Consider the following 26,744-nt stretch of genomic DNA (forward strand, 5'->3'; position numbering starts at 1 on the left):
GGGAAGCTTCAGCCTCAGCCGTCTGGAGGCATAGTTTTTTCTTGGAGGTGGCAGGTGAGAGAAACCAATGCTTCCAGAGATTCCCTTATCTTTCTGTGCTCTTCTCTCTCCAAATGATCCTGCCCCACCCTGGCCGGCCCGCCAGGCCACCTCTTACACAAATTCCTGAATTTCCTTGGAATTGGCTAGAGACCTTCTTTGTCTGTCTCCATCAGCTGAGTCCAGGAAACAATAGCTGTAGGAGAAACTCCTCTCCCAGAGCCACAGGGAGTGGGACAGGCTGAGGAGTGGACAGTACAAAGAGGGGTTCTCCAGACTTCTCCTATGGCCCCACTCACAGCTTGCCCTCCTCACTCTGTACCCACTGTGCCCTATCGGGAAGGAGGCTGTGGGGCAGTCCCACTGTGGAGGGACATAGCAGGATAGGTGGGTTGGGGCCCTCGACGAAAACCGACTGATGTAACTCAGGCAGTTTCTTGTTGCCGAGTTCAAAACTCAATCCCAACAACATGAAACTACCTAAGCCACAGATCAGCTGAGCAAGCAGGGCGGGAGATTCGGCTTTGCATCTATCGGGAGGAGAAGGGAAGGGGGTTGGTAAAGGAAGAAATTCAGCCCCGTCCCCCTTTCCACCCCCACAACCTCCCTAAGGACTAGAGAGTAGACTTTGGGTGGCTGGGTGGGTAGGGAATCTGACTGCCTCTTCAGCTTCTGGTCTAAGCAAATTGCTCAGGAAAACTCTGGTGAAATGGGACCTCCAGCCGCCAACCCCCCGCCCCGCCCCCCAGCCCCGCAGTGGACCTATTCCCCTGCCTCTGGCCCTGGGCGAAGCTGAAGTGTCCTTCCACTCTTGAGCTGGGTCCCCTGTCCTATCCAGCTGGCTCTCTTGCACTCCTCCTAGATTCCCTCTGCTCCTTTCCCTCCCTCAGCTCGACTCCGGCTTCCCTGCGTCTATGGGTGGCCGAACCACAGAGCCTGAGCTTCAGAGCCTCTTCCAGTCAGGCCACTTGCCTGGCAAAGCCCCACAGCCAGGGAGCATGGGGACCGAGAACCTGGGTAAGGCTTGCATCCAAACCAGCAGAAAGCAGAAAAACCTAAGCTTCAAGCTCCAACCCTCTCGAACCCACCCTCCCTCTGCTCCCCCAGGCAGACAACCAGACTGAGCGACAACTAGACCCATGTGTCAACCTCGAGGCGACCCTAAGTGCCCGTGTAGAGAAAGAAGCCAAAAACCACCAATTTACCCCTTTAATCGCCAAACCCCACAGCAACGGGCCGATGAGGGGAGGAGAGGGAGCTCACAGCCACTGCCCTCCACTGCGAGCAGCCACAGGCAAGCCTGGGCTCTCAGCAAGCTCCGATGTCCAAAACACCTTCCTTCCTGTTCTGCCCGCTGCGCCGCCGGGCACCTGGGGACGCCGCTACTCCCCACTCTGCCGCCAAGAGAAGAACAAGAAACCGCTTTTCTTACCTTGTCGCCGCTGCCTCCTCCTGCCACTGCCCGCGCTTCTGCTGCTGCTGTCGAGGGGAGGTGGCTGAGCTCCTCGTCCCCCTCCGGTGGTTAAGTTTATTCCTCTCCTTGGATAGGTGGGGAGCTCTTGGGGTTCCCCCCAGCAGTGGTGGGGGTGCGCCTGGCCCAGCACCCCAGGCAATCAGATCCGTCTGCTCCTCAAGATTGCAGTTTGCTCTCTGCCTCTTTCCCTCCTCCAGTCACCTTTAAATGCATCTTTTACTGCAGCACCACATTATATTTGCAGATCATAAAATCCACCTCTCGCGCGCACCAAGACCGTCCTGACATTACTGTTTTATGACCTTGACTTATTGTGGTCACCTGGATAATATTTAAATCAACGTTATGGTCTCTCACTTACATTAAACCCGCCAAGAGACGTTCTAGAAAGGCTCTAGGAGATGAGTCAAACACAAAACACACACATCCACACACTCAGCCTCTTGGGGGGTGGTGTCGCTAAAAAACACTAAAAACAAAAAACCACCCATTTGAGGATTATGATTTTGGAAATTTATTAGGATTTTTTTCTCCATTAAGGAAGCTACATGCAAAAGATACAACATACAGAATATCTTTAAATAACACAACTGCCAGACAGGGACAGGATGATATTGGGGGGGGGGTCTGTCTTTGCTTCACTATGTTCTATTTTTAATTTTAATTTTTTAGTTCCTCTGGATGGAATTTCTGAGATGTCAGTGAATGGGGGGTGTGGGGGTGCTGGGAGGTTGGGAGAAAAGCAGAAAGCAGTACAAATACGAGACTTCAAGCAGATTCTCAGAGCAACTGGGAGGTAAAGACACGGAGAGGGTTTGGTGGAGGCGCTGGGCGCTACGACAAACACACAAACACTAGCCGAACTTTCCAAAACGTCTATTTTTCTAAGGAGGAAATGTAGCAAGGAAGAAGTATTCTGAATGTGCTCTGCGAGATTACAGACCTACTCTGGTTGATTTTTATCCTCTTTCCCCCCCTCTAATCGGGTGGATTCAACCTTAACTTTGCATGGAGAACAGGGTGTTGTGTATGAGTGCGTGCGTGAGTGAAGGGTTGACACACACACCAGCCACACTCCCACCCTTGTCTGAGAGCACACCACACCCAAACTCCGGCACCCCATTTCTCATGCTTTAGGTGGACGCATCTTCGCAGCATGAGCCATTGGTCCCTTGGAAGGAGAGTATGAGGTCTTTGCCTTTTTTTTGCAGGCGCGTTGCATTTATACTCAGGGAGGAAAAAATATATACCATCAGGCACAAAGGGAGGAGGGGCGGGGAAAGGAAGGAGGGGGAGAGAGGTGAGGGGGAGGGGAAGCCCCCGCGCTCAGGTGAAATTAAAATTGGAGGTCAGTTCCCGGATCCGATTCTCTCGGTTCATTTTCTTGAGTTTCATTCTGCGATTTTGAAACCAGATTTTGACTTGTCTGTCTGTAAGGTTAATGGTCTTGCTAATCTCCAGGCGGCGCTCTCGCGTCAAATACATATTGAACAGAAATTCTTTCTCCAATTCCAGCGTCTGATGTTTAGTATAGGGGCACCTCTTCTTCCTTCCGCTCTTTGCTGTCAGCCAATTTCCTGTGGTGTTTTCTGCCTTTATCTCCTCTGTTAAAAATAACATTATTTACATAAGTATCGCTGAAGAGGCAAACCCTCCAGCTTGCTGCAGCCTTTGCCAGCCTGCTGTTGGGAGGCTGACCCAGCACAGGGGAGCTGCTCTCGCCCCCACAGGCCTGGCTGGTGGGGGTCCTCTCGGGCTCAGGGCTCTTAGAATCTCTTTGGGGCCTAGACTTACAGGGGAGAAGGACAGAAGGTTGTTGCTTCCAAAGCATTATTAAACTGAAATTACTCCAATCCACCTTGACCTAGCAGATTCTGAGTACTCCCTGCTCTCCCTCTGCTTGCTGACCCTGGTGGACACTCAAAACCTCACCAGGCCCTCCCTCCTTTCTGCTCCATTCCAGTTTTGGAAAACTCCAGAAGGAAAAGCATTTTCCAGGCCCCAGACTGGGTTGCAGAGTCCACCCCGCTGTCTAGAGCAATTCCCAGAGAGCTCTGACTTCTTTCAACTCAGTGGAGGGATGCCGCCCCAGTCTCTGCAACCAGAGGCCATTGCAGTTGTCCCTGCACCAGATCTCCAGCCCTTGCTCACACCTGAAGTGCCACAGAGCAACACAGAGATAAGTGCCTTATCTCCCATTGCCAGCTCTTTCTCATTGCCACTTCCCCCAGGTATGAGTAGCTGAGGTAGAGGAGCTTGTGCAAGCAGCAGAGGTCAGTGGCAACAGCTGAGCGGTCCTCAGACATCTGCCCTAGCCATAATACCTAAGGTCAAGGGAGAGAGATATCCTGAGGAAATGCAGCCTTTTGGAAATTTCCTGCCTAGTCTATGTAGACATGTATGCCTGCATGTATGCGTGTATTCTTGTGGATGCACACTCCTACACATATGCACACACACATAGATATGCACACGTGTTTATATAAGGATATAATATAAGTATAGTGTGTATTTCCCATTATCTTATCGACAGTTTCTCTCCCTGGACCACATTCTTGCTGAAATGGACCGGCCTTGCTTCTCAAACAACAGAAGAGACCTTGGCCATCTTTTCTAAGGAAAAACCCAGAGTCCAGAGACCACAGAGGAGCATCCAGCAAAGGACTCTGCTGATGGCTCTGCGCTCTATCTCCCCCCTGTGCCAAATGAAACTTCCAGGTTCCTGGATCTTATTTTGAGGAATGGGATGGGGGCTCTAGGGGAACCAAGAAGCACGAGAAAAATGCAAACTTGAGTCCGCAGTTTAAAACATCCAAATGTCCTTAATTCTGCTCTCACCTCTGCACCTGCAGCCTCCTGCCAAATTGCTTAAAGGCTGTTAACATCTAACTGTAACTCTGTCCCATTTATTTTCTTATTAGGGTTTTTAGGTTTTGGGGGGAGAGAAGACATTACAAATGAGGAAGTCTGGACTGGTGGAGACACCAAAATGGGAGAGGGGGAGGCAAGAAGGGCACAGGCAAAGTGCAGACTGAGAGGGATTAGTTGGGGGTGGGAAGGCTTAGGTTGTTGTGGGGAGGGCATGAGAGAAAGGGGAGCCTACCATGGGGGGCAGAAGATCAGTTAGGAGGTGGACTTGTTAACCTTGACTTTGCTTTGGTGGGGCTTTTCCTTCCCTAAATCTGCACCCTAACCAAGCTCAGGGTCTGGGGAAAGGGCATAAAATGAAACTTTCATGTTGCACACATGCCATAATGAAGGCTTTGTGGTTTTGTGTGCCTTACTCTTTCCCTCACCCTTACGAACACACCTCATCTTCTGGCCAGGGTCTCCATGAGCTGATTTCCCAAGGCCAACTTTGCAGAGGAGATCCAAGAGGGTGAGGCTCTGCCCTTGCCCGCCAAAAGAATGCATGTGCATGTGTGAGTGGGCATATGTGAGTGTGCGCAGAGCATGTGAGAGGGGTGTGTGTGAGTGTGACACAGGTCGCTGCCAGGCATGTGTGTGCCCGCATCCATATACAAAGCACCGAAGATCCAGGCTGCCCCCCGTCCTCTCAGCTCTCACTAGTCCATCTACCTCTATATCCACTGAGCCCCTCTCAGATACAGCCTCCAGTAGCCAGTGCCAAGGGGAGCAGCTTTATTCTCCCCCTCAAGTTGGGCCTTTTCTGATGTTTTTGGCTTCAACTTTTCAGGGAAAGTCAGTCCCCTCAGCTTCAGTCCACTCACTCCTGTTTCCTCCACATTATTTCTCCAGGTGTCAGAGAGAGGTATTGAAGGCCCCCAGTTCCTGCAGCAGAAATGAATCTTGAACCCTGAGCTTGAATTCTGGTTAGGTTTTCTCTCTCCAACCAAAATCACAATGAAATCCAATTAAAGCCACACTCCCGTTCAGGAGAAAACCGCTTGCCATGCACACAGAAATTTCCCAACCACTCATTTGTAAGCTGCTTTTGGAAACCAACGAAAAAAACATTTAAAAAAAATTTAATTAGAAAAAAAGAAAAGAAAAAATGTTTAAAGGGAGACAAAAAACTTACAACGTTTCCAAATGCGCCTTTCCAACGCCATACCCAAGCTAGGCGTCTTGGGGAGGAGGGACGTGGCGGGCAACCCTTCACCTCTACCTCTTCCGGCCCCTGCCCCGCAGCCTGAGGCCCCTGGCCAAGTCAAAAACCGCAGGAGCCCAAACCAAACGCACAAATAAGACCCACAAACAAATCGCGCTTTGCAGGAAACAATTTCAACTGGGAGAACGCAGTAAAGCGAAATTTCCTTTTTCCGCAGCCTTCCCTTGTTCCTGGCCCAAGATCGCCATTTTAAGCTTTTTTCAAGCTTCGAACCTGAGCGGGGGACATCAGCCCCCCAGGACAACAGCGTAGAGCAAGCAAACCAAGGCCAGCACGCGCCCAGGAACGGTCACCCGCCCTGGACAGCACAAGGCGCCTGCAGGCTGTCCGCGGTGCGCACCGCCCCCGGATCTCGGCGCCCACGGCTGCAGCCTGCCCCGCACCTCCACTTCGCCGCTTACCTTCCCTAGCCAAATAACGCTCCACCAGCCTGGCGCTCAGCAGACACGAGACGCAAGCAGCGGTTGCATTCCCAAGACAGTCCAGGGCCTCCTCGGCCCAACCCTCTCCCTTCCCCCGCCCCGGCCAGGAAGACCCAGCCGGGCCATGGCCCAGGCGGCCTTACCTTTCGCTTCGTTATCGGAGGTGTCTGGGCTGCAGTCGGCGGTTTTGGCCCGCTCCTTTTCACTCTCCAAGGGGCTGCCTTTTGGGCCCGCCAGGCTCTGCTCGGTCTTGATTTCACTGGGGCTGGGAGTCTGGCTGTCGGACTTGGGGGTCTCAGGGAAACTCACTTTGCCACCGAGCTGGGGCGACTCCAGATGTTCTGCGCGCGGGTTGAGACTGGCCCGCTGCTCAAAAGGGGCTTCGAAGTCGTTGGCCCCGGCACAGTGAGGAGGCTTATCCAGAGCGGAGTAGCTTGGGCTGGCGCGGTAGTAGCTGGGCACCGGCACCTCGTGCTCCCCGAGGCAGGACTCTTGCAGGGGGTGGGAGTAGAGAGCTGCCTCGGGGCCACTTTTCGCCCGCTTCTCTGCGCTGTACATGCAGCAGACATTCTCCTCCTTGACACTAGGTGGGTAGGAGCAGGAGGACAGCGGCCTGCCAACAGGTTGTTCCAGACGGTAGGCGGCTTTGGGGTCGCCCCAGGAGTCCAGCTGCGAGAGGTAGGACGGGTAGGTGTTGAGGGTGAGATTGGGGCTGCTGCCCTCGTCCCTCTTGGAGAGCGAGGGCGCGAGCCCGCAGCCCCTCATCACCCCGCAGTTGAAGTCACTCCCAGACTGCATATACATGCCTGCGCTCCGACTATAGCGCTCTCCTCCGCCCGGCGCAGCCAAGGGCTCCGCGTAGGAGTTCGGAGTTACATTGCGAGGGCATGTCATTTTCAGAGAGAGGGGTTTTTAAGGAGCAATACTACATCGGAGGAGCTGACATCTTTTTTTTTCCCCATCGGGGGGGGGGCGGTTGGAGGGGCTGGAGGGAGAAGAAGGGGAGGGGGGAAATATCAGCTCCATAATTATCCGCGCATTCAGTCCTCACCATGTGACGGCTAGACCAATGGGATTTGAAAATGGCCTTGATGATTCAGACGGCCGTGACGTCAGCGGGGTCAAGTTGTCGGCAGGCGGAGCGCGCAGCGTGGAGTAACAGCGCCACCTAGCAGCCACCTCAGGGTAGGGGCGCCAGAGCCCTTCCCTGCGAACAAAGGAAGCGCCCCAGGGGCGGCAGGGGCAGGAGGGGGGTGGAGAGGGATGGAGGTGGGGGGGGGGGTTATAGGGAGAATGGGGTTTGTTTATCTGAGAACCAGACTGTAACTCCTGGGGAGAGGGGGCTAGAGAGGGGGAAAATGCGAGAGAGAGAGGGAAAGAGAGAGGCAACTCGGGGCTCAAAACAGTCAAATTCAAATTAAAAGGTCAAGAGACGATTCAGGTACTTGTTCCCCTTTCCTCATCTCCTCTTTACTCTTCTTGGCCCTCGCCCTCGCTTCTTCCCTTGGGTTGGGAGTGGGGTAAGGTTTGAAGGGGAGGGCTCCAGTGGGCAGAGGAGGGAAGAAAAGTTAAGGAATCCCAAACAGAACTAAAGTTTCTACTCTCCTGCGTCCTCCTTCGTTCGTCAGCCTTGGCCCTTGGGGCTGAGAGCTCAGTTCGAGGACGCCCGTCATGGAAGTTAGTTGAATTGCAAGTTCCCTGTGGCGGTTGGAGGGGGGGTATATCCAGTGTATGGTGTGGGCCAGGGAGGGGGTCAGGATCACTTCAGGGCTGCTGGGGGAAAGGAGGTTCTGAGGGGATCTAGGGGTCCGGAGAGGAGGATGTCAGCGACCAGAGGCACGGGTTCCCCGACCTGGGAGTGCAGCCTGGGCCTGGTTGAGGGGGGGGGCGGTTCCTGGGTTACCATCTCAGGATCAGGAAGACTTTGGCCTTGGGGTCCATTCAGCTGCTTTGCTCCAGGCCCTAGTGGCCCTTGCTTCCCAATTGACCTTGCTCCCACTAAAACAGGTAATATTCCCAGAGAAAAAGAGGGAACCCGCTGGGCCTCAGCCGATTTGGGGGAGTCACGTATCATACGGGAAACCAGGACACCATACGCGACAAAATCTGGCCCAGAGAACTTACAGAATGAATGAGTTGGGGGCATTTTTGAAAGGAGAAAAGGGACGAGTCTATTTTTGTGGTTATTTTTTAATAAAGGGAAACGAGAAATAAGGAGCAAGGTATGTCTCAAATAGTTCTTTCCTTTCTCCATCGCCTTTCTCCCAAAGCGAACTAAACTCTCCACGCCTTCCATAGGAAACGGAATCAGGAGAATAACTTGTTTTTCCGGTCGCCCCACATTTTCCGCTGGATGAAGCCTCGGGTTTTGACTTTCGGAAGGGCTAAAGCATGGCGGGCAAAGGGCTGGAGCTCCGGGCGCCCTGGTGTGGAGGAGTAAGGAAGCTGGATCGCTTCTAGGAAGGCCCGCGGCTGCTAGAAGGGGACTTCAGAAAGAAATCCGCCGGATTCTCTAATGCAGGGGGCCAGAGAGAAGGAACAGAGAGGTCCCCAAACCCCGGAAAAACTGGAAGAACATCTGTAATGTGTGACTTTCTTGCCGGGCCAGCCAGGGGAGATTTGAAATGGTTTTGTGTTTTGATTTGCAGGGGTCGCCGTGGGCTCGGCACAAGGGTTGGCCCAGGCAAGGTTAGGCTGTTTAGGCCCCAGAGGAGACTTGGGACAGCCTGGGCAGCAGTCAATCCAGGGAGCCATTTGTCCCACCGCCCACCCGAGGGAAATGACTGAGACTTTATGGCCACTCTGTTTGTATTATCTGCATAAGTCTTCCCCCACCAGTTTGATCGAAACTGTTCGCTTTTACGAGGACCCAACGAAAATTCCTCGTCATATTTATCAGTCGGGGATAAAAATTTAGTATGGGAACTGATATTTCCTCATTTATGGGGCGATGAAATTAAAGACCAAAGCAATTGAGAATTATATGGCTTTGGGGGGTTCCCTCCCCCCTCTTTCACATCTCTTATTTTCCTGCTTGGTGTGCCTGTCCCTGGAGTTAGGCCTCCCAGTCCCCTGCCCTTGCCCCCTGTTTTGGGGTCTGCTGGGCCCTCTCCCCCATGCCCAGGTGCCCCTTGGTCACCAGCCTTTCCTGGTTTTTCTCTCAGTGTTAGTACGTGGGGGCCAGGACAGCGCTACCAGAGCCTCTGTCAGGCCAGGCTTGGATCTGGTTGGGGTGGCAGAAAGATTTCGAAGAGACTCTCAGAGGAAGGGTCGGAGCGCAGCCTGGGAGTGTGTGAGGGAGGCAGAGGAAGAGGGTGAAGGAGACAAACTCCAGATTACCTCTCAAAACCAGCGAGCCCCTAGGCTTAACCTGGGGGAACCTGCGGGAGAGGAGTGGAGACGCTGGCCTTAAGACCTGTCTCCCCCTACCAGCCTGACCCCCATCCCAAACTCACTCCTTACCTCAGACGTGGGAGGGAAATGGAGATGCTTCAGAATCCTTGCAATTATTAATGGAAGTAATCCTCGAGGGAGAAGGAAACTCCCGCCTCGACTCCCACTTCCTCACAAGAACGAATAGTGTTTAAAGTTGAAATAATTAGAAGTATGATAAACACGGCCCATTAATGAAAAAAGAAACCAAATTCATCAGCCTAAGTGGGACCCCCGGTGGGACAAATGTTTGCCTTTAATTACGCAGTATAAACGCAAACCCGGAGCTGTTAAACAAGAGCCTGTGCGGACGCAGACTTGCATAACTTGTTGGGTTTTTGCAGACTTTGGGATTCTGCCCCAGTGGGGGCGAAGAAGAAAAATATGCGAGGGTGAGGATGGGGTAAGGGGAGCATTTGTGCGGGTCCGGGAAAGTACAGTGGGAGGTGGGTCCCAGCCCTGCCCCCTTGGGCTCGCTGTTCCCGAGGCCAGGAGCAAAGGCTGTTTCTGTCTTATTGTTCAGGCCTGGCGTTCAAAGGCACTCGAGCTGCCATGGCCGTCCCGCCTGCTGCCGCTGCCAAGCGCCCACCAGCCCTGCTTCACAGGGCCAAGATCCTCAGGCTCGTGCCCCTGGGGAACTAGATTGGGGTCCAAGAAAAGTCTATTGCTAGAATCCCCGTTAAGCCATTTCACCAACTTTCTGGGAGTGCCGAGAGACCTGAACCTATGCCTGACTCGGGGCTCCCCCTTTTTGCCTCAACTAGGGGATGTGAAAATCCAGAGGCTGCAGGCCAGAGTGGGACTCAGACTATGCCCACGTCTAGATAAATCCCACCTACCCCAAGAGCCCTGGCCTCTTGTGCCCTTCCTCCCAGTACCCAGACCCTGGAATGGCAGCAGGGATAGGCAGCCGGGCCTCCTGCCATCCCGTGGGACTGTGAGCTCGGCGGCGATGGAGGAAGGTGCTCCTTACATACTCCAGGACGATCGGGTGGGTTCCAGAGGGCAGGCCGAGGGCTGGGGAACTAGGGGCTCCCACGTGAAAACAGAAGGAAAATGGAGTGCTCAACAAACAGAAAGGAATCTCGGCTGTTTTCTGGGCTCTAGCGCTGGAAAACACCCCAGAAACACTCTAAAATCTCCAAGGAAAATTAGCAAAGTTTCCCCCAAGAGGTTAGAGGAGTCATCGGGGGCAATTCCAAAGGTGAAGAGAAAAAAGGAAGAGTGTCTCTCCGTTTGGGGTAAAATAATAAAGTGTGTGTATTGAAATCTCATCAAACGAAATGGAAAACAAAATCACACAAACAAGAAAATTGCAGGCTCTTTTCCTCTTATGTTGGAGGCCGAGATCAATCATTCTCTTTTCAAAGCTTAAAGGAAAAGATTTGTTTTTCTTTTCGCTAACATCGGGCTCTGCCCTGCTTAATTGGGAGCAGGGAAGTCCCAGACAAAATGTAAAATTCTCAGAAGCCCAGAAAAGAGCTTTTCAGACAGGTACGAGGGGGAGGTGGAAGACCAAGGACCCTTGGAGGGGCCTCTGGTTTCCTCGGGTCTCGCAGCCACCCCGGCAGCCCAGCTGTCAGAGTCGATCTCACGTCCGGACGGTGTACACAAATTTGCACCCAGATACTATGCAGTTTACCATCTACACACATGTCTAAATTGTGCTTAATTGTGTGTACAGAGCCACAAATATTCACCTTTACCCCAAAAATGCTCCCTGCGATCCCTGCATCCCGAAGTCTGATAACCTGAGCCAGCACAACTGCTTTCTTGCCTTTTGGAAGCCGACCAGTTATTTAACTTTGCCTCCTGAATCGAAACCAGAGACCAAACACATCTGAGAGAAGCTTTGGGAGGAGGAGATGGATGGGAGGATGTCTTAGGGGGAAGGCCTTGCTCCCCACTTTAATGGTTTTCTTCCAAGTTGCCCCAGTAGGTCAGATTTCCAGCCAGAGCCAGGGCTGTAGTTGAGCCGGCTTACTCGTGAGAAAACGCCCGCTCCTTCCTTACCGGCTAAATTCTTTTTCCAAGATCTCTGTTTTCCATCGTTCTTTCTCTCTTTCATTCTCCTTCCTTCCTTCTTTTTCTCCTTCCTTCCCTCTCTTTATTTGCTCCTTTCTCTTTTTCTTTCCTTCTCTTTTTTCTGCAATTCATTTTTCCTTCTCTTTTTCTGATCCTTTCTCTTTCTTAATTTGTTATCTTCATTTCCCCTTTTCCTTCTTTCTTTCCGTATTACACAGTTTATTCCTTGCTTTTTTCTTTCCTCCTCAATCCTTTCCTTCCCCCTTGACCTTCTCCCCTAGCCTTTCTTGTTTGTCTCTGTTGAGCTCTTCTCAGTGAGGGGAGAGCACCAGGCTCGGTCGCATCCCTCCCCAGCCCGGCTGCTCAGGCTTGGAGTTGACCTTCTCCCGCCTTCTGTCTTAACTCAGCTCCTCACAAGGCGAAGTGTAGGACTGCCAGCAGCCGGAGGCCAGGCCTCAGCAGTCGCCATTAGAAAAGGAGTAGCCGGCGCTGGGGCACGTCTCTACTGACTCGGATAGCTCCCTGCAGTGCCGGTTCCAGAGCTCAGGTATTTTCATTTCCATCGCTCCAAAGGACCCGTGTCCACCAGGCCGTCTTTGGAAAAGTCGCTCCATCCAGACCTTCAGAGCTGAACATTAAAATAGCCCCAATTTGAGCTCTATTGATTTCTCCAAGGCTGGAGTCATGGGAAATAAAGCAGAGGGGTTCTGTTAGTTTCAGGTGTGTGGGGGGGCAGATCCAATAGGTCATCGGTGGGCTTAGCAGCCTAAGGCCATGTCCCCATTTGGGCACCTTTGTTCTCCGAACTCCAGGACCACAGCCCTGCTTGTCGTCCTTCTCCTTCGGTCCTCCAACCACTGCAAACTCTGGTCAGGAATTTCTTGGCGTTTAGAATTCTGTCTTTCTTCAAACCCATTGTGGGCTTTGCAAAAGGCAGGGATCCGGGGCCGTGTGTGCAGAGACCCTCTCAAATCCCAAGTTAGCGGTCTGAGTCAAGGTTATGGGTCTCCACTTTATGCAGTGGGTTGAGGGTTTGTACAGGGTTTTGTGTGTGTGTGTGTGTGTGTGTGTGAGAGAGAGAGAGAGAGAGAGAGAGAGAGAGAACGGTGCCTGCATGCAGGAGAACAAGGGGGCGTGATGGGGAAGTCTCCTCCCGCTGACACTGTCTAAACTTTGGGGGTCTGTAAGGGTGTCTCTCAAGATTATAGTGGACAGATCTCTCCTGGAGACCTGCAGTCTCTGTTGACTAGCAGCCCCCAAAGCTGGGTCCAATGAGGGCTTCAGGAAGGATTGACCCCAAACTCTACGCCTTGTTTTGCCTTAGGTAAGTGAGGCAGCTCCAGACACCACGCCCCACAGAGACCCCAGAGCCTCTCTCCCGCCAGCCAACCTACCCAAAATCCTAAGATTTCATTCCATGGCAAAATAAAAACTTTAAGTTTTTTTAAAAAGGGAGGAGGAATCTTGTAAAATTTTTATGCCAAACAAAGTTATAAAAACTTCCCAGGCGTTGCCTTTTCCAAAGGTTTATATGAATAATAAAGAGTGTAGTCGCGTGCACAGGGCTCGGGCAGACTCTGAGAAGGGAGGGTTCAACAAACAGTATTATCCAGCCCTGGGGCACTAGGAAACCCCAGGGGCTGCCCCCTTGAGGGAATATTGGCCCAGAAACGAATTGCCCTACAGATTCCTGAAAGGGGCGGGGAGAGGGAAGGGGTGGCGCCCTTGACTTCCTTGAAGTTCAAAGTTCTTTGCCTTGGTGAGAAAAGCCCTCTCTGCCTTCAGCCCACTCGAGAAATTATTCCAAGGTAGTTCCTCCCTCTCATGTTAAAAACTGGCTCCAGGTATCCCCAACTCTGTTCACCTTTCAGACATCTGATCTGCAACTTTCTTGTCCCCCCCAAAGCAGAGCTTCCCATCCTCTCCATCTGGGACGCCTAGCACCCATGGGCTTTCTCTCAGGGGTGCTTGATGGGGCTTGTGTGAATCATTTTCCAAGGGGCCCTTGCATTGCCATTCCCCAGCAACCCAGAGGCCTGAGTGACAAAGAAACCCCAAACTCAAGGCTGGCCCCAACCCATTTCTCCTTTCAAGTCCCCCAGGTTCACCTTGCACCCCCAAAACCCATAGTGGGAGGGGGAGGGGCCCAGAATGCTCTCTCTCTCTCAGCCCACACCACTTAATACCCTTGTAAACTCCCACGTGCGCTATAAACTTGGATTTTTACAACCAACATTCCTCCTTAGCTCCGGGAAACTTTGAACTCGGCCTCGGGTTTATTTACTGGGGGGGGGGGAGACGGGAGGCGGGAAAGGGGGTTGGGGAGCAGGGAGCTGAGAAAGGCTAGAGAAGAGGGCAAAATGCGGAGCAAGGGGGTGATAGAGTTGGGGTCTGGGGAGTGTTGGGGGTGCCAAGACCGTCCACTGAAGGTTTGTTTACTATTTAGGGCGGAAGCGTTTTCGAACACAGTCCAGACTGGGTCGTTAAGAGAGAAATGAAACTGGGTTTAGAGGCACGCGGGGGGGCTGGGGGGCGCTTTATGGCGGCGTCTAGACCAGGATCTTTTGTTCCCCGGCAGCGCCATGGCTGGAGGGGATTACCCGGAGAGGTTGAGCCCCGAGTGCCCCTGACCGGCGAAGGGGGTTGGCTATACCCGGGGCCCAAAGGTGGGTTTGTTTGGGGGACAGAGACCCCTTTTTTCTCATTTTAGAGGGTCAACAAAGACTGGCAGGTTCCTGGGCCTGGGTCACAGAAACCTTTGTTTTTCTTTCACTATGACCACCCCCCAACCCATCTTTCAAAATTCCCATCTGGAGCTGGGGATCTTTTCTGGGCCGCACATTTCAGGGAAAGTGGTAGCTGTGGATTTAAAATATTTTTCTTCGAAATCAGGAACCATTTGGAGATTAATATTTTGCTTTATAACAGGTTCATTATACAGAGTTATCTTCATCTTATTTTATTGGAAACATGGCCGGCAGGCAAATATTCTTTGATATGACTAGTGGATAAATATCACATATCTAGAGAAGTCTCGCACACATACACGCACACACACACGCACACACACACACACACACACACACACACCATCACACACACAGAGGACCCTCAGTTGCATTTCTGCCAACATTGAACACTGCCAGTGGTTACACACCACAGAGAACACAAGCCCTAAATGTGCATGTGGTCAGGTTTACTCCATACAACAGGAAAAGCTTACAAGTAATATTCCTTATCATGTCACCATAGGCACACTGACTTAAAGAAAACATTTGCGTGTGGGCACATGGTGAAACTGTGGGGCTGCATATACAGCCCAGTTTGCAAATTTTGTCTCAAAACCACATTTACAAGTTAGAGATTCAGATACCTAAGCTACAGGGATTTTTGTCATCAGAAACAATGGCGGAGCCTAGATGCGGTAGTCCATGGTCTTTCCTCCAACAGAAGTGTATTGACAAAAAAACATTTTCTTTGAATTACATAAGAACAGTTCCAAAGAGAGGGGAAAGATGAGAGAATTAATCCCAAATCTCTGCCCCCAAATAACGAATTTGGATCAGAGACTGCCAAAGTGTTCTCACTGAAAGCGCAGAAAAGGCTATAGTTATCTTTCTAGAGAAGAAACATGCAACAAATATTGATGGGTGTGGTGACTGTCCCCACAGGTCATCTTCTTCCCCAGTGCCCCACCCCATGCCAACCTCTTAGAGAACAAATCTCTGGGGCTTTCTCCTCTGGGACACACAGTGTATAAACATCAGGGTGGCCCCAGCCTAAGATCTTGTGTCTGGAGGAGCCAAGCCATTTGTGCTTGAGGAAGGGGCCCAGCCCCACCTTCCCACCCTCCAGTATGGCCAAGATGAGGAAAGGGAGGGGGCTAGTTTTTCCTCCTCTCCCCTCCCACCTTCAAAATTGTATATTAAAATTCCAATACAGTCTTCTCATAGAGAAAAAAACGAAAGCCCTACCCTCAATCCTACACATTTAACTGCAACAGACGGAGACATCTGGCGGGAGGGCGGCGGAGCCAAGAAAATTCCTATAAATTTAAATTCGATGATGGTTACAATTAACTCCATAACAAACGTGTACTTAAACGGAAAGCATTGCTGGGTGTTTGGACGCAGCTTGGGCTGCACGTGAGAAAGGAGAGCTTTAAGAGGAGACTTAGAATGTCCTCAGCTTGAGAGCAGGAGGAAGTTATCGCCACACTCTTGCCCCTGCCAGTGGAGAGGGGGTGCAGGCCCACCAGCTCTGGTCTACCTCACCTTCATGCAATCCCCTGTGCTCTGCCCACCTGCCTCCTCCTCTGCCTTGGGAGCATTGAGGGTTTTAAGAAGAGAGGGGCTAATAAAAAGGTCAAATAAAATAATAATATTGAACAGAATGAAATATCTTTATTTGCCACCAAAAAAAAATTTCACAGCAATCCCTCTGGGACAGGAGTACGGTGGGGATTGCACATGTACACGCACTCACGCACATGGAGAGATGGGTGACTCGAATCTCATTCCAGGCGAGGACTCCCCCCATCCCCTCCAGGTAAAAAGAAACACTTGTGAAATTTATTTACAAAAATTCAGGCCCCAGCATGGGGGAGGCGCCCAATCCCATCTCCCTACTGCCTCATCCATCCAATCTTTTTTTTTCCTTAAAAAAAAAAAAAAAAAGGAGGTAACAACTGCGAAGACTATAGCTATAAATCCATGGAGTGGGTCACGACTTGGAAAAAGGTTGAGAAACCTCAATGCACCAGTTAAGAAATTTCAAATGAGGGCTCTACACATTCAAGAACGAACAGCTAGGCTCTGGGCAGGGCCTGGGCACAGACGGAGGTAGGACACGGACTTTGCACACCTAACACCAGGTCGAAGGTACAGAAATTTCACAGCAAGGCAGAATCACATTTAGCTGCCCCCTAGCAGTGGGGCGGGTGGGGTAGGGGAGGGGAGCACGAGAAGTCTCCCCTCGCAGACATGGTGTCTTAGCAGATCTTTTCACTTGGGCAAGGGAAAGCTTTTAGTTCAAGGATTGTTCGGCTCAGGCGCCCACGTCTCTCGCCCCTCCCCCACCCAATCCGAGCAGCAAGACATTGTCGCGAGGTGTGTTTTCTTTTAAATAAACAGTCTTGGCCTCGGCGCCAACGGAATCCACTCACTGTGGGTCAGACATTTCCCTTTATCCTCCCCCCCCCCTTCCAGGCCCGGTGCCTATCCCACAGTGAGAGTCAGACCGAAGGTGAAGGAGGTTCCGGAAAGAAGTTCGGGCAACGGCAGTGGGGGCCAGCCCTGGCCACAGTCCAGTTTTCCACCCGCGGAAAGAAGGCGAGTTAAGAAATAAAAAATAAAAATAAAATAAAATAATTTCCCCCTTTTCCCCCTCCCCCAAAAGGGCCCGGTCTGCGGTTACAGCAGAGGATTTCCCGAGAAATACTGCAGCCGGTCTCTGCTTAGTTTTTTTTCTTTCATCCTTCTGTTCTGAAACCAAATTTTCACTTGTCGGTCCGTCAGGTTCAGCATCCGGGACAGCTGCAGCCGCTTCTCTTTGTTGATATATACGTTGAAGAAAAACTCTCGCTCCAGTTCCCGGATCTGGAATTTCGAATAAGGGCAGCGCTTCTTGCGGGTGCGGGGGGCGTCTGGAGGGGAGGGGGGGCAAGTGCGAGGAGGGGGGAAAGAGACACGTGAGACCCGGGCGACCCCTGCCCGCTGAGCGCTCAGCGGTCCTTCTCCCAGACCCACAGCCCTCCCGCCAGGCCCGCCGGCATCTCGGCGCGGGCCGCAGCGCGGGGGCCAGCCACGAATTCCCTGCCAGGTCTAGCTCGTCCCAATCCCAGGCCAACGCAGGACCTCCTCCCCTCAGGCGAGAACCCTAGTTGATGGAGTCTGGGGAAGAAGGAAGCCAGCCGGGGCCAAGTGCGTCCCCGCCGCCCCCTCCCCCGCTTGCTCAGCCGCCGGCCTCTGCCCTTCCTCGCGGCCCTCCTAGTAGCTCTGGAAACCCACCACCCCTTCCCCCAGAAATCAGGGGGTAACCACGGAAAACAAGCGCGCAGAAGACAGCAGGCGAGAGCAGGGGGAGGAGGGGAGGAAGCGAGCGAGCAGGCACCAGGGACACTCGAGAGTCGTTTCCGGGGGCCCTGGCGCCCCGGGACGCCCGGCGGGCCGCGCTTTCCCTGCCGCCGGGTTAGGCCGGCGCTGAGGCCGCGGAGCGCAGAGAAACGCCGAGACTCAGGCCTGGAGCAGAGTGGCGTCCGGAGCCGCCTCTCTCCAACCCCCCGCCGCTGCTGACCCCGGGTGGCTCCAAGTTCTGCTCAAGGACCCGCGAACACACTAGTTTGAACATTTCAAAAATAGTTTTTAAAAGAAGCAGAGCAGCCCTGGCTGGCCTCTCGGATCTGAGGTTCTGCTCCATTGCCTCTCTCCCCCACCACTCCCCCTCTCTGAGTTTCTCCCTGTCTTTCCTTCGCCCTCCCCTTTCTCCCCCTCCACCCCTCCCCTCCCTCCCACCCCCCAGCAGCCCGGCTCCCCATCCTTCCTTAAATGCTTCTCTAAGTTCACGATCAAAGTTAATATCGCCCGCGATGGTGGCGCTTTTAAAAATTTCACAGACAGAGGGAGATAACGGGGAGGGGGGTTCACCCAGCTTTTGCAAAGAGCCCTTTTCCCTCCCTCCCCACCCCTTCTCCATCGTAAAAAGTCGAGTCGTTGGGAGAGAGGGCTTTGTAGGTTATAATAAAATCCTTTGAATGCTTATAAAACTCCACATAAAATCGGACTGACCCAAAACACGAGGCCGTCCGCGCTCCTCTCGCCTCCCCCCTACTCTCGCCCTCCCTCTCTCGCTCCCTCCCTCGCTGCCCGCGGGTTTCCCCGCCGCTGCTACCTACTGGGGGCGGCTCCCTTGGCCGTCTCCTTGGCCGCGGAGTGGGCTGAACCGGACGAGCTGGGATTTGTGTTTTCCTCCTCCGCCTCGGCCTCGGCACCCGCCTCAGCCCGGGACGCTAGTCCCGAGGCCGGGGGCGCCTCGGGCTCCCCCTTGGCCTCACCCTTGCCTGGGCAGGGGGGCTCGGCAGGCGCGTCGCCACCACCGCAGTAGGCGTTGTCGAAGAAGCGGTCGAAGGCTTGAGGCAGGACGCTGTTCTTGTTGACTGAGGAGTAGAAGCCGGCAGGGGCTGCGTGCGGGGCGCTGGGGTGGTGGTGGCCGCCGTAGGAGCCTTCGTTTTTCATGAGGATCTCGGTGACGGTAGAAGGAGGCAGGCACTCCCGGTGCATAAGCTCGTCGGCCGCCGCATAGCAGGAGGAGTAGCTGTTCCGGTGGTGCCACTTGCCGGATGGCTCCAGGCCGTAGGAGACCTCTCGGACCGGGGGCACTTGGGCCGAGTAGGGATAGGAGATCTGACGAGAGGGGGCCTGGGGCAGGAAGGAGGAGACCGTGGAGAATTCGGGCACGTAGTAAGTGCAACTGGGCAGATAGAGGTTGGAGGCACAGCTCCCTCGCTCGCCGAAATCAGCGCCTCTCTCCTTGCGCGACGGCGAGCAGAAGTTGCCCAGGTTGACCGAGTTAAACATCGTTCTCTTCTCCTGCCGGCTCCAGATGGAGGTTTTGGACCCGGTCTAGCGAGGGGGGAAAATTTGGGAAGGCGAGATGACGCGTTATCCGTCTTAGTCTCTCTCCCCGAGCACGTGATCCAAAGTAGATATTGTCATATATCAGTTCGGAGCACTTCGCAGACGTAGGAGGGGTTCTCTCTTAGGTAAGATGGGGACGTTCAGGCGATTGGTTTGCAAACACCGCAGAAACATTATGAAAATCAATTGCAGATTTGTATTCGTTTTTCTCTCGTCACTCCCCTCCTCTCCATTCCACAGAGCGAGCAAAGGAGGAGAGAGAGAGAGTTGGGGTGGGGTGGTTGGTGGGATGGGCGGGGGCGGTGGCGGTGGCTGGGAGGGGGTAATTGTATTTTTTTTTTAGCTGCCGCTCTCTTTTTCCCCAGGATTGGGTGAAGGAGGAGGGCTCTCAAGTGTGGGGAGGGGGGTCTTGCCTCCTCCCCGTGATCAGCCCGAGACTAGGGTGGGGACGAGGACCTCTTTCCCCACTGCCTGATTTGCCAGAGAAGTGAATCCTTTTCCCCAACTCTCAGAGTGTCTTACCCAGACAACCCGCAGAGGGGCCAGCGCCTGTTTAGAAGAGTTTGAAGAAGTCTATTCTTTTCCTGGCCAGGGCTGGGTGTCACGACTCCCTTGCGCCTTTGGAGAGACTCCTGGGAAGAGTATCTTAAGTTTCCCAAAGGTGAAGCAGCCCAGTAGCAAGTCAGTGTCCCAACTTTGTCTGGCTTGCTGTGCTGCCGGCGGCTAGGGACTCAGATTAGTCATAAACGAGTGGTAAGCAGTGCGCCAGCCGCCCAGCCGGTGCCTGGTGAAGTCTGGGAAAAACCTTCTCTAATGTCGTGTTAAATATTTAGTATGAGAGAGTGGCCCTGGGTGAATATTTCATGCCTGCCTTTATTGTCAATCAATGCACAGAAAGCTTCATCCACCTTGGATTTTTAAATCTCAAACCCCAAAGAAACAAGTTGAAATGAGAGCCATGTATCTTCTCTTTGTGTTGGGGGCCCAGCCTCAGCGTGGGGGCTGAAAAGCCCAGTGTCAGGGTCCTGGAAGGATATGATGGGGGGCTAGATATGGGGCTTCTATCCTTAGATGATTTGGGGGGCAGTGAGGTGGGTGATGGGGCCAGGCATAGGTCTACAGAACAGACCAGCAGGGCTGTGGAAAGGAGCTGAGGAACCTGGTCGGGCAGGGCAGGACCAGGGGCCACGCCCTAGTGGAAGCCACCAACCCAGCTCCTGGGTGCTGCAGCCAGGCCTTGGTACCTCCTTCCTCTTTCTCTTCCACATCTGCCACCCTTCTGGATGGCTGTGGCCCAACGGGTGGACTCAGTGGTTCTGTTCTCCCTTGCCCATTCCTCTGGGCACCACAGGACACATTTGGGCAGTTGAAAATCACTTTATTAAAAGGTTCTGGACTGAGTCCAAGGGACCAGAGCAACTGCCACAAGCAGAGAGCAACCTTGGATCCAAGGAGGAGCTGCTGGGGCACCATTTGTTCGGGTAGGAGGAGAGGAACTGAAGCGCCCAAGGACTCAGCCCCATTGCACTCTCAGGGAAAGCCAGAGTGGCCCAATTCTCTTTACACCTTACCTCTTGGTTAAAATTGGTTTCCACTTTTAAAATATCATTTGGGTTTGATTTTCCTTGCAGAACACGATGAGGTACTGAGACCCAAAATCAGATGTGAAAGACACAATTTGCCTTGTCCCCAAATACAGCGTCCCAAATCCATTCCTTCTCAACCATCCTGCCTCCCCAAAATTGATCTACCTTTAGAGCAATACCTGCGGAGGGGGGGGGATCCGCTGCCACCATGAGTCCCTTTCTTGGGTGGCTCTGGCATACCCAGAGATAGGCCTCCGGCACCCCTCTACCCGTTCATCCATCGCTGGGTGCTGCTTCCCAATCCCTTCTTTAGTCCTGACCAGATCTTAACTGAGGGCAAAGAGGAACTACATTGGGGCTTTGCTAAAGTGTGGGTCCACTCCATCGGTAAGGTGCTACAAAAGAAAAATCTGTTACTTTTCCTCCTTTCTCTACCCTTTTTTTATAGAGTGAGCTGGGGCCAGCACTTTTAATTATAATGATGGGGAACTATGGACTATGGCTTTTATGGGGTTCATACTGACCTCATTAAACTTGAGTTTATAGGAGGCAAAATGCTCCCCAAACAGTGATAGGAACCTGCAGGAGGGAGGTGAGAGGTACCACTATCCTTTGCAGAGGTGTGGATGAGGGCTCAGAGTCTCAGCTCAGGCTTTCCCCCACTTTCCCCGAAGGCCCTGCTTCCTTCCCCATCCTGGCCTCCAGGGCGAGGTGGGGCCCAGGCCCCAAAGGCGAATTCAGCTCCGCCAGGGCCGACAGTGGGGAGGGGGTGCGCTTCCTGTGAGGAGACAGCTGTGGGCCTGAGCACTTGAATTTGACCACCAAAGTTTATTCCAGGGCCACCATAAAAGTGAGCCAGGCGGCTGCGAGGAGCTGCTGGCGGCTTTATTTCCTTAAAACAAAAAAAGAAAAGAAAGACTGTCCAAGGAGTTCATGTCCAGGAAACTCTAGGGTCTCCCAACAGAGGCTTCTTCTCCCTAAAAATAAGGCACCAAGTTCCATTTTTTTCCCTAGTTTTGGTCTGACGTTTAATTTTTCAACAACTTTTAAAAATCCTAGCAACTGGAGGTTGCTGCTGGGGCCAAGGAGAGAAGGCCGTGGCTGCTGAGGTCAGCGAGGCTTTGGCTGGGAAAAATGCCCATGGTGTGGGCTGCCAGCCTCCTTGCCTGGCCTCAGATCCAGGCTACCCTAAAGCGTAGATTAAGCTGCCTGCCCCAGGCTACACCCCAGGGCATCAGTGCCTCCTCCAACATGAGACCCATCTGTGGCCCCAAATCATTTTCCAAGAGCCTGGCAAGCCCCACTCCCTTCCTCATCTCATTGGTGGTGCCTGTGATCCCTCTACCATCAGAGTCCCAGCTTTCACATGAAATCCTCTTGGGCAGGACCACCATGTCTGCCCCACGGCTCTTGGTTGGCCTCAGCAAGTACTGCCTACCCGCCTGGCTGCTAGCAGGCAGCTGCGGTCTGGGCAGCTGCCGCGGCAGTACTCTGGCCAGGGCCACGGACAGACTCCAGCATACTTCTCTTCCACACATGGATGCACCAAAGGCGGCTTCAGACGGGGGCACTATCTGCCAAATTCCAGCCTGGTAGACCCCAGCGCAGCATCCTCCACACAGCCCTGGCCGTCCTGCAGCTTGACCACCTCCTCCTGCTGCTCTGGACTCTAGAGTAGACTGTGGTAGGGAAAAGGGCCCACCCCACAAACCATGAACTGGGAGGAAAACCCATGGAGGCAAAAGAGGGCCGTTAGAGCTCTGGTGGGCTTGGTGTAAACTCAGTCCTGGGTGGGATCAATAAAAAGATAAACAATAAGCACCTGGACACCCTCAGCAGTTCCAAGGCTGTGATGGCAAGGATGCGCGCTCTGATTAGAAATCAGCTGGCATCTTTTGGCACGTGCTTACTTATCTTAGAGCAATACTGTGTTTAATAATTCCTTTAGCATGCTAGGGAACTAGAAGGCGGTGGGACTGCCCATTCTCAGTCCCTACCTATCCTCCGCCCTGGCCATCTCCCCAAGCCTAAAGCCCCAAGTCAGGCCACCATGGAAGATGGGTGCTGCTCTGAGGCTTCTCAGGCTCCTGGATGGGATGTGGGGGGAGAAAGGCAGCTCCTCTGCCCCCGCAGCCCCACCCACCTTCCTGGGTAGAGGGATTGTCCCAGGAGCCTAGCAATGCGACCCCATTTCTCCCCATAAAAGTCCCATTTTACGAGCCAGTTTCACTGGCCCCCCTCACCAAATGCTCTAAAATGAAGGAAATGTCTTAAAAGCAGTCTGGAAATGGAGCCGTTACGTTTGGACTTTGGTTTCCAAATTCAGTTGCAGCAACACAGAAAATGCTTTTTCTGGGCAGGATTGCCCTGCTGGGTCACTGGGATCTCCAGGCTCCTGGTGAAGCCGAGGCCAGGCTAGCCTGGACGCCATTCCCCGACTTTAGCGCCTACTTAGGCTCGGACCCAGTTCACGCAGATCAAAGTGAGCTCACGGCATTTTTATGAGATCTACTTCAGTGGCTCTTTACTTGTAATCAGATGCCTTGGTTGAAAATTGCGGGAACAGCCCATCAATCCAAAAAGGAAAAGGGAAGAGAGAGAGAGAGGAGTAAGGTGAAAAATTTTAGGCGACACATAGCAAGAAGATTCCGGTCACCAACAACAAAAAAGACTCTCTGCCTACAGCAAGAATGGTTTGTGGGTCGGTCCCAGCCTCCAGGCTCTGCCATCTGCCTGCACATTTTGCCCCATTTCCGGGAGCCGGGGAAGCCTGACTTGCTTGTGTTCTGAAGCTTAATGCGAAAGCTTCCACAATGTGGACAGGCCACATGGGGCAAGTGTGGCCGCCTGCACTCCCTGGCCCCAGGGGGAAGTTGCCTTCTGCTCACAATACAAAAGTCTCTCCCATTTTTCTGCTTTCCTCTCTGTGGTCTCGGTGGTTCACTCGTCATTACAGTCAGAAGTTGAGTTACAGGAAGATTCACCAGAGATTTATTGCCTGGTCCCAAACTTGGAGAGCTTCGTTGTCATAAACAGCCATCTATTGTCTAGACTTTTATCTCTGGGTATGAATCGTGCATTATTGAGGCTCAGGAGACATGGGCCTGGCTCTGTGGGGTGTGTGTGTGCAGTTGAGTGCTTGCCCCCCCCACCCCGCAAGGGTTTCTGTGGATAGATTTAGAAGAGTGCACAAATTTGTGTGTGCTGGGCAGATACACCTAAGTGTTCATGGGTGAAGACCCAAGATGTGGAAGGTCTCTGTGCCTGGGAACATTCTGGTGCATGCACTTGTGTGTTGGGTGAGAATTTGTCACGGTATGCTTTGTTTCTGGGGCATTTTAAGTGTTCCTGTCTGGGCTTTCGGGGTTTTATTAACCTGCATCCGCTTGGCCTGTTTATGTCCCTTCGAAGCAGATCATCTGGTGTTTTTCAATATTGGGGCCCATTGTGTATGTATGTTTGCTTTCTCTGGGCTTGGGTGGTAACTTTTTAGTCTTGTTCCCTCAGATTCCTCCATTTATCCTCAGTTATACCTCAGCCGCTGCCTTCACCAGAGAGTCTGGCCCTGCTGCACTCTCTGAAAGTCCCTAAATCTCCCAAGCAGCTACCAATTTTCTGTCACAGACATGAAACACATTTTTTTTTTCAGGATGAGGTCTGGCTATCTCTGTCTTTCCCACACTAGGCGGAAATGTCCCAGCTCATAAACGCCCTCATTTCCTGGAGCTCTCCTTACCCAAGCTGAGGGGGACATCAGAAACAGCCTCCCCAGTCCATTTTGACCTTTTAAAACACTCTCCACACCAAAGAGGACCTGCCACTCCCTCCCTGGGGCTTCCTGGTAGCAAATGTCTTCACCCTAGCCACCCCTCAGCCCCTTGAGCCCAGGCAGTAGGATGTTTGCCCAGATTAAATGTCTGTGGGAGAGACAATTATCACCTTAGATCTCAGAGTCAGACGCTGTTTTCAAAAGCCAAGCTACTTTAACACCAGCAGAAATAATGAAATCTCCCCTCCTTGTTTTTCATTATTAGAACAGAGTGGGAGGGCTCCAGACATTGAGGCCTAGGAGCTCCACTGACCACCCCTACTGCTCCTGGCTGTTCTCAACCTGGGCCCCAAGCCTCACTCCAGGTCCCTAATAGCCCTTGGGCACCCCCAACTAGGTAAGTTAAGTAGGAAGGGACCGATCCCAGTGGTTGGTTTTCCAGTTGAGAAGGGTGGAGGTGACAACAGTCAGGAGTTTGCAGAGCATCAGCTTTAACCAGAAGCCCCCACCATTGCTTTCTGGGCATCCTTCCTTTCCTTTGCCTCTTAAAAAGCAATGGTTAGGCCTAAAAAGAGCCCCATGGGCACAGAGAAGGGGAAAACAAGGTGTGAAGTCCAGGAAAAAGGAGGTGAGCCCTTCACGGACACCCCCACACCATAGTATTCATACTCATGATCTATCTATCTATCTATCTATCTATCTATCTATCTATCTATCTATCATCTATCTACCTACCTATCTATCACCTATCATCTCAGCCTTAGTACTACCCTGGAGGGAAAGGATCAAGAATTCCACTCAGGTTCTTTTTCTCTGCTTTTGGCCGAGCCTGACGCTGCCGCCGCTCCGGAACTCACTTTCCCTCTGGTCGCGGGCTCTGCCCTCGCCTTACTCAGTCTCTCCCTGCTTCCCTCCATCCCTGCCTCTCCCCCACCTCTCAGATCAACAAATATTTAATATACTTGTTTCTCCGCGCCCAAGGCCTAAGCTAAGCGGGCTTGGCGCTCGGGTAACGGGGATCGCGGCCGCAGTACCCTGTCTTTGCGCGGACGCTCTTTGCTCGTAACCCCACCGGCATCAGCCTCCTGTTTTGTTAGTTGCCGGGTTAAAACGCTTCTCCCTAGCTTTCCTGTTTCTCGCCCTTTCTTCCCACCTCTGGATCTGATAAACAAATAAATCCAAGACTCCTACCTCATCAGCCCTCCCCGCCCCCAACTCGTGTTGCCTCACTTCTCCTCCTTACCGAGTGTACCGCCTTGTTTTCGGAAGGAAATCTTAATAGTCAGACATTTAAGCTGTAATGAACTTTTCTTTGTGATGGCTAATTTTCTCTCCAGTTCTTTCGCCTTGCTCCGCTTCGTGGTGGAATGGAACAGATTTAGAAGTCTGCTGTAAGGGAAAGGGGGAGTGGAGAGAGACGGAGCCTACAGTTACAGACAGTGTCGAGAGATACCAAGGACCGAGAGATACAGGGAGGAAAGAGGCGTCGGGGTGGGGAGAGGAGAGGGAGGGCAGAAGGGAGGGAGAGAGGGAGGGAGGGGGCCCCAGCTGGCGGGAGCGGAGCCAGAGAGAGAGAAAAGGAGAGAAAAGTTTCCCATAGTCTTCATTAGTTGACTTCTCTGTCCGCTGCTTCCCCCAGCCAGCGCAGCTCACCCCCAATAAAGGAAGGAGGGGGGTCTTTTTTTTTTAAAGGCCCCAAAGAGTCCAGTGTTTACAAGACCAGAAATGCCATGGCCACGTCTTGGCAGAAGGAAAGGGTGAAATGGAGGACCAACGCCTTCCTTATAAGGTACGATGCTAACTTGACCTTCACTTTGTCACGACGCCCCCCGCCCACCCAGACGGCTGCAGGCAGCCAGGCAGAGCCAGAGCCACGGCGGACCCTGGCCGCTGCCTCCCTCCTTCCTTTCTTCATCTTTCATAGCCCTCTCTTCTTTCCTTTTTAAAAAATTCCCCTCCTTTTTCTTTCTGCCTTTTTCTTCCCTTTATCTTCCTTTTCCTTTTTATTTCCTTCCTTCTTGCCCCTCCCTACCTCTTTTCTTTCACTCATTCCTTTTACTCTTGCCTGCTGGTTACATGGTTTCCCTTTTTATCCCTTGCCTGGCTCTTTACCGCAATCTCTCTCTCTCTCTCTCTCTCTCTCTCTCTCTCTCCCCCCACCTCTGTTTTTCTCTCCAGCCTTCTGATCTTCTGAATCCCAGAAACAAGAAAAATATTTTTAGTTTTTTCCC

The 26,744-nt window shown here is 52.7% G+C and overlaps 3 protein-coding genes across 3 annotated transcripts in view; all 3 read right to left on the bottom strand.

The window, feature by feature from the left end:
• Positions 1 to 1,716, bottom strand: part of HOXC6 (homeobox C6) — a 39,883-nt gene extending 38,167 nt beyond the window's left edge. The window contains exon 1 of the mRNA XM_074325606.1: positions 1,472 to 1,716. The gene's annotated coding sequence lies outside the window, so the exon portion shown is untranslated. The remainder of the gene's footprint in view (positions 1 to 1,471) is intronic.
• Positions 1,717 to 2,071: 355 nt separating this feature from the next.
• Positions 2,072 to 7,043, bottom strand: HOXC10 (homeobox C10). The gene is made up of 2 exons (XM_019724369.2): positions 6,211 to 7,043; positions 2,072 to 3,117 (listed from the first exon to the last, which is right to left on the bottom strand). The coding sequence occupies exons 1-2, from the start codon at positions 6,959 to 6,961 to the stop codon at positions 2,840 to 2,842; spliced, it is 1,029 nt and encodes a 342-aa protein (XP_019579928.1). The 5' UTR covers positions 6,962 to 7,043; the 3' UTR covers positions 2,072 to 2,839.
• Positions 7,044 to 15,948: 8,905 nt separating this feature from the next.
• Positions 15,949 to 19,184, bottom strand: HOXC11 (homeobox C11). Its single transcript, XM_074319087.1, has 2 exons — positions 18,417 to 19,184; positions 15,949 to 17,168 (listed from the first exon to the last, which is right to left on the bottom strand). Exons 1-2 carry the CDS (start codon positions 19,096 to 19,098, stop codon positions 16,936 to 16,938), a joined length of 915 nt encoding a protein of 304 aa, XP_074175188.1. The 5' UTR covers positions 19,099 to 19,184; the 3' UTR covers positions 15,949 to 16,935.
• Positions 19,185 to 26,744: the final 7,560 nt, after the last annotated feature.

The sequence above is a fragment of the Rhinolophus sinicus genome, linkage group LG02, assembly GCF_036562045.2.
Source record: "Rhinolophus sinicus isolate RSC01 linkage group LG02, ASM3656204v1, whole genome shotgun sequence".
Taxonomy (NCBI): Eukaryota; Metazoa; Chordata; class Mammalia; order Chiroptera; family Rhinolophidae; genus Rhinolophus; species Rhinolophus sinicus.

Bases quoted from the DNA above. Each gene is read 5' to 3' on its own strand.
- HOXC10 (XM_019724369.2), bottom strand. From the start codon at position 6,961: ATGACATGCCCTCGCAATGTAACTCCGAACTCCTACGCGGAGCCCTTG. The intron at 3,118-6,210 runs GTAAGGCCGCCT...TATTTTTAACAG, and splicing joins CTCCGATAACGAAGCGAAAG to AGGAGATAAAGGCAGAAAAC.
- HOXC11 (XM_074319087.1), bottom strand. From the start codon at position 19,098: ATGTTTAACTCGGTCAACCTGGGCAACTTCTGCTCGCCGTCGCGCAAG. The intron at 17,169-18,416 runs GTAGGTAGCAGC...CCTCCCCTCCAG, and splicing joins GGCCAAGGGAGCCGCCCCCA to ACGCCCCCCGCACCCGCAAG.